This window comes from Galeopterus variegatus, unplaced genomic scaffold (assembly GCF_000696425.1).
Source record: "Galeopterus variegatus unplaced genomic scaffold, G_variegatus-3.0.2 Scaffold415, whole genome shotgun sequence".
NCBI classification, from domain to species: domain Eukaryota; kingdom Metazoa; phylum Chordata; class Mammalia; order Dermoptera; family Cynocephalidae; genus Galeopterus; species Galeopterus variegatus.
Window position 1 is genome coordinate 295,630 of NW_007726526.1, and position 11,221 is coordinate 306,850.

General features: G+C 60.7%; 2 protein-coding genes across 3 annotated transcripts; both read right to left on the reverse strand.

Moving 5' to 3' along the window:
* Window positions 1-1,230: 1,230 nt before the first annotated feature.
* Window positions 1,231-8,046, reverse strand: ABTB1 (ankyrin repeat and BTB (POZ) domain containing 1). 2 transcript variants are annotated; one of them, XM_008568487.1, is made up of 9 exons: window positions 7,890-8,046; window positions 7,580-7,739; window positions 7,426-7,471; window positions 6,803-6,919; window positions 6,600-6,718; window positions 6,323-6,421; window positions 6,046-6,213; window positions 1,911-2,111; window positions 1,231-1,827 (listed from the first exon to the last, which is right to left on the reverse strand). In XM_008568487.1, the coding sequence occupies exons 2-9, from the start codon at window positions 7,631-7,633 to the stop codon at window positions 1,621-1,623; spliced, it is 1,011 nt and encodes a 336-aa protein (XP_008566709.1). In that variant the 5' UTR covers window positions 7,634-7,739; window positions 7,890-8,046; the 3' UTR covers window positions 1,231-1,620. The 2 variants fall into 2 exon arrangements, with proteins under 2 accessions (XP_008566709.1, XP_008566710.1); XM_008568488.1 differs by lacking the exons at window positions 6,046-6,213; window positions 6,323-6,421; window positions 6,600-6,718; ... (2 more) ...; window positions 7,580-7,739; window positions 7,890-8,046 and adding exons at window positions 4,156-4,323; window positions 4,433-4,531; window positions 4,710-4,828; ... (2 more) ...; window positions 5,490-5,649; window positions 5,800-5,888.
* Window positions 8,047-9,423: 1,377 nt separating this feature from the next.
* LOC103587084 (BTB/POZ domain-containing protein At2g04740-like) lies at window positions 9,424-11,156 on the reverse strand. The gene is made up of 3 exons (XM_008568486.1): window positions 10,076-11,156; window positions 9,933-9,988; window positions 9,424-9,781 (listed from the first exon to the last, which is right to left on the reverse strand). The coding sequence occupies exons 1-3, from the start codon at window positions 10,312-10,314 to the stop codon at window positions 9,702-9,704; spliced, it is 375 nt and encodes a 124-aa protein (XP_008566708.1). The 5' UTR covers window positions 10,315-11,156; the 3' UTR covers window positions 9,424-9,701.
* Window positions 11,157-11,221: the final 65 nt, after the last annotated feature.

The window sequence follows — 11,221 nt, forward strand, 5'->3', positions numbered from 1 at the left end:
TCATCACCCTCCTCCCCTACTGCCGGATAACTGTCCCAGCTGGGCACTCATTATGGTCACTGCAGACCTGACAGTTTCCCCCATGCAACTAACGCGCAAGAGGAAAACAGATGAAAAAACACTGGGGAGGGAGAGAAAAAAACATAAAAAGTTCTAGAAAATGACACAGTAAAAAGGCATGAAGACCTGCAAAACAGCCACAGGGTGAGCCAGACACCCAGTAGCAGAGGCCCGAGGAGCCGTCACACACTCCTCTCCCTGCCCAGGGCTGTGTGCCACTCTGAGTTGAAAAGGCAGGATGGTGTGGGATGGGAGTCTGTGGAGGAGACTGGCCCTGGGCAGAGAGAAAATGGTTGTTTCAGCCCTCAGCCCCTCTCCTGCAATGAGGCCCCCAACAGCCAGAGGCCAGAGCAGTGGGATGGGAGTCTGTGGAGGAGACTGGCCCTGGGCAGAGAGAAAATGGTTGTTTCAGCCCCCAGCCCCTCTCCTGCAATGAGGCCCCCAACAGCCAGAGGCCAGAGCGGGCGGGGAGTGGAGGGAGCCAGGCTGGGCCCAGGCCAGGGCTGGGATCAGCCGCAGATGTCTGGGTCTCCTTGGCCAGAGCTCTGAACCTGCCTCTGCTGGGCGCCCAGGCAGCCCCTCACGCACCTCAAGAGGAGCGGTGCCAGTGAGGAGGTCCGAGCCCCAACTCTAGAGCCCCCGCTTGCTCCTCACCAGCTCTTGCTGCAAAAGCCCCACCTCCTCAGCCACGCCCTGGGACACAGGTTCAGGTTCCCACAGCAAATTCAAGCTTTATTGCCACACATGGTCTCTTCCTAGCCCGTCCTGACTGGCCGTGTGTGTGGGAGCAGCTGGCTCAGAGAGGCGTCCAGGCCTGGCCCAGTCCTGGGAGGGCCAGGGAGGAGACCAAAGCCCGCCCCTACCTCAGCTTTCCCTGAGTGGTGCCCAGCCCCAGAGTCTTGGGGGCAGGCTTGTGCATTGGGGGAGGGGGCTCATCCCGAGGAGACCTCCCCTGGGGTCCCCAGGCTCATGAGGGGAGCCCCACTGGACCACCTTGGCCCATGGTGGGGCCCTCAAGTATGTGAGGAGCAGGATGAGCAGCCGCAGATGCAGACACACACACACACGCTTGTCCTCAAGACAGCTGGCGGGGACTCAGCAGTCCAGGCCAATGGACACGAGCAGGTCCTCAAAAAGCCCCACCTCCTCAGCCACGCCCTGGGACACAGGTTCAGGTTCCCACAGCAAATTCAAGCTTTATTGCCACACATGGTCTCTTCCTAGCCCGTCCTGACTGGCCGTGTGTGTGGGAGCAGCTGGCTCAGAGAGGCGTCCAGGCCTGGCCCAGTCCTGGGAGGGCCAGGGAGGAGACCAAAGCCCGCCCCTACCTCAGCTTTCCCTGAGTGGTGCCCAGCCCCAGAGTCTTGGGGGCAGGCTTGTGCATTGGGGGAGGGGGCTCATCCCGAGGAGACCTCCCCTGGGGTCCCCAGGCTCATGAGGGGAGCCCCACTGGACCACCTTGGCCCATGGTGGGGCCCTCAAGTATGTGAGGAGCAGGATGAGCAGCCGCAGATGCAGACACACACACACACGCTTGTCCTCAAGACAGCTGGCGGGGACTCAGCAGTCCAGGCCAATGGACACGAGCAGGTCCTCAAGCGCTTGCAGCCGCTGCTGCGCCTCCTCAATGGCACTGTAGGTCTGCACTGTGCTGGCCACGTGGAAGCGGATGTCGTCCACCAGCGGGATGGAGTCTGTCTCCTGACGGGCCGCAACTGCCGCCGCCTCCTCCCTCACCGCCTCCACGAAGTCCTCCCGCTCCACCAGCTGTGGGACAGGCCGGCCGGCTCAGCGCAGGCTGCACGCCCACCCTTACTCCTCTGCCACCCGCTGTGGGGCCGCTGGCCCACCTTCTCGATGACCTTGGCCATGTACTCAGTGCACTGGTCCTCCAGCCGCGCCAGGCAGAACAGCTTGGCTACACGCCACACCCCCACCACGCTGTCCTCGTCCAGCAGCTGGGCCAGGCTGCGGCCACACAGCCTCTTCAGGCCCGGCAACAGGTACATGTCAGCCACGCTCAGCACGTTGTAGGCCACCTCGGGCAGCAGCTGCAGTAAAAGAGGGGGTGAGGTTCATCCCAGGTCACCAAGGGCTCTCAAGGCTCAGTGGCCAGGGCTGGGACCTGCCAGGGAGAGGGTGGTGGCTTTGAGTGGGAGCGGAAGCTCCCTGCCCATGTTCCCACAGGGATCCATGGGACTACAAGGGGGCAGGGGAGACCAGGCATGCCACGCCTCGGGCAGAGCCTCCCAAGGGAAGGGCAGGAGCTCTGAATCACACAGACCTGGGCTCTCATGCTTTCAGCTGTGGGACCCTGGGCAAGGCACTCTGCTTCTCTGAGCCTCAGTTTCCTCCTTTGTGAGGCACAGATAATCACGCCTGCCTCAAAAGGCTGTTAGGAAGTGAGACTATTCAAGACTGAAGCAGGGCCCCTGCCGAGAGTGGGGAGTAACTACCACCTCTCCGTGCATGCACGAAGTACCCCACAGTCACAGCCCACACTGGGGAGGGACACGTGCCAGCTTCGGTCCAGACTTTGGAGGCCACAGCGAGCAGGCTGGAGACAAAGGTGAGGGAGCCTCTGCTGCCACATCACCGGCTATGTGCCTGGTGTTTACTGTGTGCCAGGCACCATGCCATGTACCTTACCTGAGATAACATGCTCATTTGCACAAGACCTTAGGAAGTAATGACCAGTGTCAGTCACATTTTCTAGAGAAGAAAACTGAGGCACAGAGCAGTTAAGCAACCTGCCCAAGATCACACAGCTCATGAGGGGCTAATCCAGCATCAGCCCAGGCTTAGAGCCCAATCCATGTTCTGAGTCATTAAGAAGGTGCCCTTGGGGTGACAAAGCTCCTTCAGGAGGGAGTTTCTCAGGATAGGCCAAGGTGGACCCCAGATGGCAGGGGCCAGAGAGCTGGGCCAAACTGCAGGAGCAATGAAGTAAATAAGGAGAGAGGGATGGAGGCCTGAGGACCCAGTGAGTGGCTGGGCCTGGGGAGGGAACCCAAGCAAAGAGTCCGGCAGGCCACTGAGAGACAGGACTGGGGGTTGGGGGCTGTAGGAGGCGAATGGAGGTGCATGTCACCACTGGGTGCTGTGGACGAGACAGCCGCCTGTCCCAATGCACCTTCTCCCCTTCTCCCAGTAACAGAGACCTGGCCAGAGACACTTCCAGCCTCCCTCGCTGGCAAGTACAGCCACCAGGCCCCCCCAGTGGAGCAGGAGATGTGTGCACAGCCTCCAGAGCTCCTGAGAAAGGACGCCTTTCGCCCTGCCCTTCCTCTTCCTCCCAGAGCATGAGTTGGCCTGTGACCACTCTCCATATACAGAGGACAACGCCCCAGGGCAGGGTGGGTAAACTACAGCCTGGGGTCCAGATCCAGCCTGTTTTTATAAATAAAGCTTTATCAGAACAAGCCATACCCATCATCTCCATATCGTCTACATCCGCTTTCACACTACAAAGCTGAGATGCTATGGCAGAGACCATATGGCCCCAAAGCCTAAAACGTCTACCTTAAGAGAAAAGGTTTGCGGCCCCTGCCCTGGGGCATAGCAAGGCAACAAGATAGAAGGGAACAACCTGGTTCCCCAGCAAGCCACCTGCCCTGGGGCATTCCCCTCAGATACAAAGGAGAAACAAACCACTCTCTTCTTTAAGCCACCACATTTTGGGGTCTCTATTACAGTGGTGTGGCCCAAATGCACACATGTTCACATAGCCTAGCAGGACAAACTTCTAGTGCTACCTGCTCCTGCTCGCGTGGCCTTGTGTCAGAGATGCCTCAGGGCAGCTGTGACAGAGGGAGGTGGCAAGGGAATCCAGACCCCAGGAATCTGCAGCAACCCAGAGGCACGAGGCTCGAGGCTCCCCGTTAAGGGAACTCAGGGTTACAGTCCCCACCCACCCTCCTGCTGGAGAACCCTGGGCCCCACATGGCTGACCTGGCTCCCCAAGGGTCCTGTGCTCAGGACATGAGTCTTGTCACTCGCTTCTGCTCTGCAGACTACCAAGGGCCCATCTGCCTGAAATTAAAACCCACGTGGGCCCCATGACCCCAGTCCTAGTGCCCCACCGACGCCCTGCACCTCAGTGTGGTCGCTGTAGACATAATAGAGCACGTGGGTAAAGACGTCAGGTGAGATGCCTTGCAGGGTGATGGCCGGGGGACCCCCTGCAGCCATTGGCTCCTCACTCTCCCGAAAGTGGTCATCCAGCAGGGCCCGGAAGTAGTCGCTGCGGCCGCAGAAGAAGGCCTGGGGAAGGCTGGGCTCAGGCAGTGTGCAGGCCAGGGTCTGCCTCCCAAGGGGCCGGCCCCGGCTCAGTGCAATGGGTTGGGGGTGGCGGATGGGAGGGAACAGGCACCTTGTGGCAGAGGAAGCTGCAACCAGCCACTTGGAAGCACACGTCCGGGCAGCTGTTGAAGCCATCAGGGTATGGGAAGGGCAGCTCTCCGAGGTCACCCTGGTACGCAGAGGCGGCTCTATCAGAGCAGAGCACTCACAGAAGTGAACAGCTAGGCTCAGAAAAGGCACGTGGCTGGCCCAAGGTCACACAGGAGCTGAGCCCAAGTGTTGGGGACTTGCCTGTCACAGCCCCCATCCCCAGACATCCCTCCGGCCCAGCACTGCCCTGCACTCACTCGCAGCTCAGGGGGCAGGGCACAGTCAGCCAGCAGTGCCATGTCCTCCCGCAGTCGGGGGTCTGCTGGCGGGGGCTCGATGGTCAGCACCTTCACACACGTGCCTGGCTTGGACGCCACTGCAAAGGGAAGATCAACTCAGGGAGCCAAGTCAGCCCTGCCAGTCACTGTGCAAAGTCTTGGACCCCAAACCCCAGACGCACCAAACTCGGACACCTTCTCACACTTGGCCTCCAGGTCGCCGAGCAGGTCCCACAGCTGGCACTGCTTGGCCAGGCGCTCGCAGTCACTGACGTGCTCCACGCCAATGTCCAGGCGGCCTGCATGCGGTGAGGGAGGATGGGGCCTGAGAGGGGCCCTCAGCCAGCGTCAGGCACACACAGTTTCCTGGGTGGCGGCCCCTCTTACCCAGGCTGCAGGCTGGGACTCCTGGGCCTACTTGCTGCCTTGGTTTCCCCATCAAGAGCCACTGCCTGAGTTACACAGACCCCAGGGACAGACAGGAGGGGACTCAGTTTGTGGAAGGGACAAGCTATTCCTGAGCAGGCACACCAGCCCACTGTTGCTGTCCAGAAAGCCGGGTCTGTTACTGTCCCCACCCACCCCACCCTGGACCCAGGGGTCACCTGTGTACAGGTACTGCAGCAGGGCCCCGAAGGCCACTGGGTTGATCTGTGGGCAGAGAGATGGCCAGAAGGAAAGGTCAGAGGCAACTGCCCAGCACAAGCCCCGCTGTCCCTAGATAGTTGGCTGCCCCTCTGCCACTCTGGAGGGACGCACCAGGGGATGTCTAAGGACCACGATGCTCTTGCCCTTCCACTTAGTGTCCAGCATGTTGGCGAAGTAGGTGCTGCGTGCACCCAGGATGCAGCGGTGTGCCCGGAACTGCTTCCCGTGCACTATGAAGACCACGTCACTGTGGATGCCCTGCTCCAGGAGCCTGGGGAGGGGAGAGCCAGGAGGGGGCATGCTCAGCACGGCCCCCATCCCCTCCCATCCCTCAGGAGAGCCCTCAGCAGGGGCACGCCACACTACGGCAGACCCACTGTGCAATGCCAGCTGCCCTGAGTGTGACCCCACCCCAGCTCACCGCTGCAGGAAGTCGTCATAGTAATCCCGTCGTCTGCAGGAGGCTGTGACCTGCTTGTAATCACGCAGAGCCCGGCGGATGGCATCATTCAGTGCNGCTGACCTGGCTCCCCAAGGGTCCTGTGCTCAGGACATGAGTCTTGTCACTCGCTTCTGCTCTGCAGACTACCAAGGGCCCATCTGCCTGAAATTAAAACCCACGTGGGCCCCATGACCCCAGTCCTAGTGCCCCACCGACGCCCTGCACCTCAGTGTGGTCGCTGTAGACATAATAGAGCACGTGGGTAAAGACGTCAGGTGAGATGCCTTGCAGGGTGATGGCCGGGGGACCCCCTGCAGCCATTGGCTCCTCACTCTCCCGAAAGTGGTCATCCAGCAGGGCCCGGAAGTAGTCGCTGCGGCCGCAGAAGAAGGCCTGGGGAAGGCTGGGCTCAGGCAGTGTGCAGGCCAGGGTCTGCCTCCCAAGGGGCCGGCCCCGGCTCAGTGCAATGGGTTGGGGGTGGCGGATGGGAGGGAACAGGCACCTTGTGGCAGAGGAAGCTGCAACCAGCCACTTGGAAGCACACGTCCGGGCAGCTGTTGAAGCCATCAGGGTATGGGAAGGGCAGCTCTCCGAGGTCACCCTGGTACGCAGAGGCGGCTCTATCAGAGCAGAGCACTCACAGAAGTGAACAGCTAGGCTCAGAAAAGGCACGTGGCTGGCCCAAGGTCACACAGGAGCTGAGCCCAAGTGTTGGGGACTTGCCTGTCACAGCCCCCATCCCCAGACATCCCTCCGGCCCAGCACTGCCCTGCACTCACTCGCAGCTCAGGGGGCAGGGCACAGTCAGCCAGCAGTGCCATGTCCTCCCGCAGTCGGGGGTCTGCTGGCGGGGGCTCGATGGTCAGCACCTTCACACACGTGCCTGGCTTGGACGCCACTGCAAAGGGAAGATCAACTCAGGGAGCCAAGTCAGCCCTGCCAGTCACTGTGCAAAGTCTTGGACCCCAAACCCCAGACGCACCAAACTCGGACACCTTCTCACACTTGGCCTCCAGGTCGCCGAGCAGGTCCCACAGCTGGCACTGCTTGGCCAGGCGCTCGCAGTCACTGACGTGCTCCACGCCAATGTCCAGGCGGCCTGCATGCGGTGAGGGAGGATGGGGCCTGAGAGGGGCCCTCAGCCAGCGTCAGGCACACACAGTTTCCTGGGTGGCGGCCCCTCTTACCCAGGCTGCAGGCTGGGACTCCTGGGCCTACTTGCTGCCTTGGTTTCCCCATCAAGAGCCACTGCCTGAGTTACACAGACCCCAGGGACAGACAGGAGGGGACTCAGTTTGTGGAAGGGACAAGCTATTCCTGAGCAGGCACACCAGCCCACTGTTGCTGTCCTTGCTGCCTTGGTTTCCCCATCAAGAGCCACTGCCTGAGTTACACAGACCCCAGGGACAGACTGGAGGGGACTCAGTTTGTGGAAGGGACAAGCTATTCCTGAGCAGGCACACCAGCCCACTGTCTTGCAACCCAATACGGGAGGCACAGCCTAGAGGTGAAAGGTGAGCCCAAGGCCACAGCCAGGTCTGTTGCTGTCCAGAAAGCCGGGTCTGTTACTGTCCCCACCCACCCCACCCTGGACCCAGGGATCACCTGTGTACAGGTACTGCAGCAGGGCCCCGAAGGCCACTGGGTTGATCTGTGGGCAGAGAGATGGCCAGAAGGAAAGGTCAGAGGCAACTGCCCAGCACAAGCCCCGCTGTCCCTAGATAGTTGGCTGCCCCTCTGCCACTCTGGAGGGACGCACCAGGGGATGTCTAAGGACCACGATGCTCTTGCCCTTCCACTTAGTGTCCAGCATGTTGGCGAAGTAGGTGCTGCGTGCACCCAGGATGCAGCGGTGTGCCCGGAACTGCTTCCCGTGCACTATGAAGACCACGTCACTGTGGATGCCCTGCTCCAGGAGCCTGGGGAGGGGAGAGCCAGGAGGGGGCATGCTCAGCACGGCCCCCATCCCCTCCCATCCCTCAGGAGAGCCCTCAGCAGGGGCACGCCACACTACGGCAGACCCACTGTGCAATGCCAGCTGCCCTGAGTGTGACCCCACCCCAGCTCACCGCTGCAGGAAGTCGTCATAGTAATCCCGTCGTCTGCAGGAGGCTGTGACCTGCTTGTAATCACGCAGAGCCCGGCGGATGGCATCATTCAGTGCCCCATACAGGCAGCGCTCGCCATCAAAGGTGTTGGCCTCACAGCGGGCTCCTGGGGGCAGCAGGGCTCACCCATCAGCAGGGTCATGGGCTGTGGCTGCAGCTGGGGAGGGGCCTGGGAAATCCTAGTCTCCTGTCCTGCTCCCCACCTCCCCACACATGGAGCACCTAGGCCCTGGAGACCTCTTCCCAAATTATCCTGGGCCCACTCTGACCCCAGCATCCTCCCTGTCAAGGCCTAATCAGGTGGGTACATCTGTGAACACTCCCATATGCACATATTCACTCACACATACTACAAACTACGCCAATTTGAGAGCAGACTCTGGCTGGCCCTGTTGTATGCACAGGACCCCCCACCCCCCATCACTGAACCTACACTCTTGTGGGCAGGACGATGAACAGTTAACAAATGATGGCAGGTTCTGTGAAGAACAACAAAGCAGGAGGAGACAGGATGGTGGTGGCTGAAACCCAGGGGGTTGTGGAAGGTCACTGTATGGTGGTGAGGACATGTAGAAACCTGAATGAAGTAAGGAGCAGGAGGAGCAAAGATTTGGGAAAGGGCAGTCCAAGCAGAAGGAACAGTAAGTGCAAAGGCCCTGAGGCAAGCACAGGAGGCAAGAGCAGGTGCAGGAGGCAGGAGCAGGAACAGAAGCAGGAGCAGGAGTGGGAGCAGGAGGAGGAGCAGATGGAAGAGGAGGAGCATGAGGAGGAGCAGGATGAGGAGCACGAAAAGGAGCAGGAGGCAGGAGCAGGCACAGGAGCAGAAGCAGGAGGAGGAAGAGGAGCAGCAGGAGCAGCAGGAGCATGAGGAGGAACAGGAGCAGAAGCAGGAGGAGCATGAGGAGCGGCAGGAGCAGGACGAAGAGCAGGAGGAGGAGGAGAAGCATAAGAAGCAGCAAGCACAGGAGCAGGAAGAGGAGCAAGAGGAGGAACAGGAGCTGGCTCAAGCATAGAAGCAGGTGCAGGCACAGGAGCAGGTACAGGAGGAGTGGGTGAAGAAGGAGTAGAAGCAGGCACAGGAGGAGGAGGAGGAGGAGCAGGTGCAGAAGGAGTAGAAGCAGGCACAGGAGGAGGAGGAGGAGGAGCAGGTGTGGAAGGAGCAGGTGCAGGAGGAGGAGCAGGTGCAGAAGGAGTAGAAGCAGGCACAGGAGGAGCAGGCACAGGAACAGGTGCAGAAGGAGGAGCAGGCGCAGGAGGAGGAGCAGGTGCAAGAAGCAGGAGCAGGAGCAGGCACAGGAGGAACGGGAGCTGGGTCAGGCATAGAAGGAGAAGCAGGTGCACACACAGGAGCAGATGCAGAAGGAGGAGCAGGCGCAGGAGCAGGCACAGGAGCAGGCACAGGAGGAGGAGCAGGAGGAGGAGGAGCAGGAGCAGGTGCAGGAGGAGCAGGAGCAGGAGTAGGTGCAGAAGAAGTAGAAGCAGGCAAAGGAAGAGCAGGCACAGGAGCAGAAGCAAGAGCAGAAGGGGGAGCAGGAGCAGGCACAGGAGCAGGTATGGCATCATGGAGCACCAGAGAAGGCCAATATGCGTGAACGGTGTGCAGGTGGGAGAGCCACAGGAGAGGAGACCAACAAGGGAAGGACAGACTCTGTGGAACCTCATGAGCATGGCAACGTAGTCTAGTTTAACCTAAACACAGTGGGAACTCAGAGGATTTTAAGCCTATCAGATTTGTTGTGAAAAGATCTACCTGGCTGCAACATGAAGAATACACTATAAGGTAGGCAAGAGAGGAGGCTGGACGCTGGAGGGAGGCCGGCACAGTGTCGAAGGAGAGATGTGGGTAGCTGGGCCTGGGTGGCAGCAGTGGAGGTGGGCAAAGTGGGCAGAGAACAGGTTTTGAAATAGAGCTAGCAGTGCTTGCTGACTGGAGTGGCCTGAGGTCGCAAGTGTGCAGGAAGGCACGCGCACGCGCACGCACTCACCACCCCCGCCCTCCCTCACCATTGGCCAGCAGGTACAGCACCAGCTCCTCATGCCCACACAGGCAAGCGTAGTACCTGGGGGAAGAAAGAAGCATGGGCAGGCGGCTATCAGCACTGAAGAGTCCCCCTGCCGGCCACCCACCCTGCCTGTCTGGCACTTACAAGGGGGTGCTGTCCCACTTGTCCCGCACATTCACCTCCACGTCCCGCTGCTCCAGCAGGTACCTGGGCAGGAAGGAGGCCGTAGCCTGGGTCAGGGCTGGGTCATGTTCTGGGGGAGGGGATCGTGGAAGAGGGAAGGAGGGAAAACATCCCTTCTGGCTGGGGGAGACTCCACTGGGTGAGGGCAGGTGACAGGCAGAGCAGGAAGGACACTGGAGGCCAAGTGCAGACAGGGGCATAGAGTGGGCCTGCAGAGGCAGACACTGAGCATCAACAACAGCCCAGTGGGAGACAATGGGCCACAGGGGCAGAGACCAGGCCCCAGAGCTGTGAAGGTCAAGATTGGCCTTTCAGCATTTGGGAGAAAGAGGAGGTGACAGCACCTCTACCTCAGCCAGAGCCCTCTGACTGCATGGGGCAGTGGGCTGGCCCTGCTGGAGGCAGGGAGACCAGAGGAGGGAAGCTGCCGCAGGCGTCCTGGTGGGGGACAGCATGGAAGCGGGCAGATACTAGAAGGAAGAATAGAAGGACCCACAGTAGCTGATGGGAGGTGAGGGGAGAAGGGAGTCTGGGTGGGTGGTGGAGCCATCACTGATCGGGGAGGCATCCCAGTCGGACCTGGGAGTGCTGAGCTGCACTCAGCTTTGGGGGCTGTCCACTAACTCCTAAGTGGCCCCTGATGTTGGGGAGGGGCCTGGGGAGGCTTTTCGGGTAAGGCCGGGGAAGGTCAGAAGCAGCGGGTCAGGACCAGGGAATGGGGATGGAAAGGTCAAGAAAAGGCCAAGACAAAAAGGTGCCCTAACTGGGCACCCCTTGCTCCCTCCCGGTCTGGCCCGCAAAGAAGGCGATCTCAGCGCCACATTCGCTTTGGCTACATCAGGAGTTTCCCAATCCCCGGGACCAGAGTCCGATCCTGGGCTCTAGGTGTTCCCAGCCCCCGGTCGAGGGCATCAGAGAGGACCCACGTCTGGAGTCCCAGGCCTGTCCCGGGGTCCGGCACCGGGCCCCACTTGGTCGAAAGGTGGCCCTCCGTTCTCTCCGCCCATTTCTTCTCCTTGGGCCCCAGGGGAGCAGTCCCCTCCTCCAGGAAGCCCTCCGGGGACAATCGCCACCAGCACCACCACCCCGCGCGCTGCGGCTCGGACG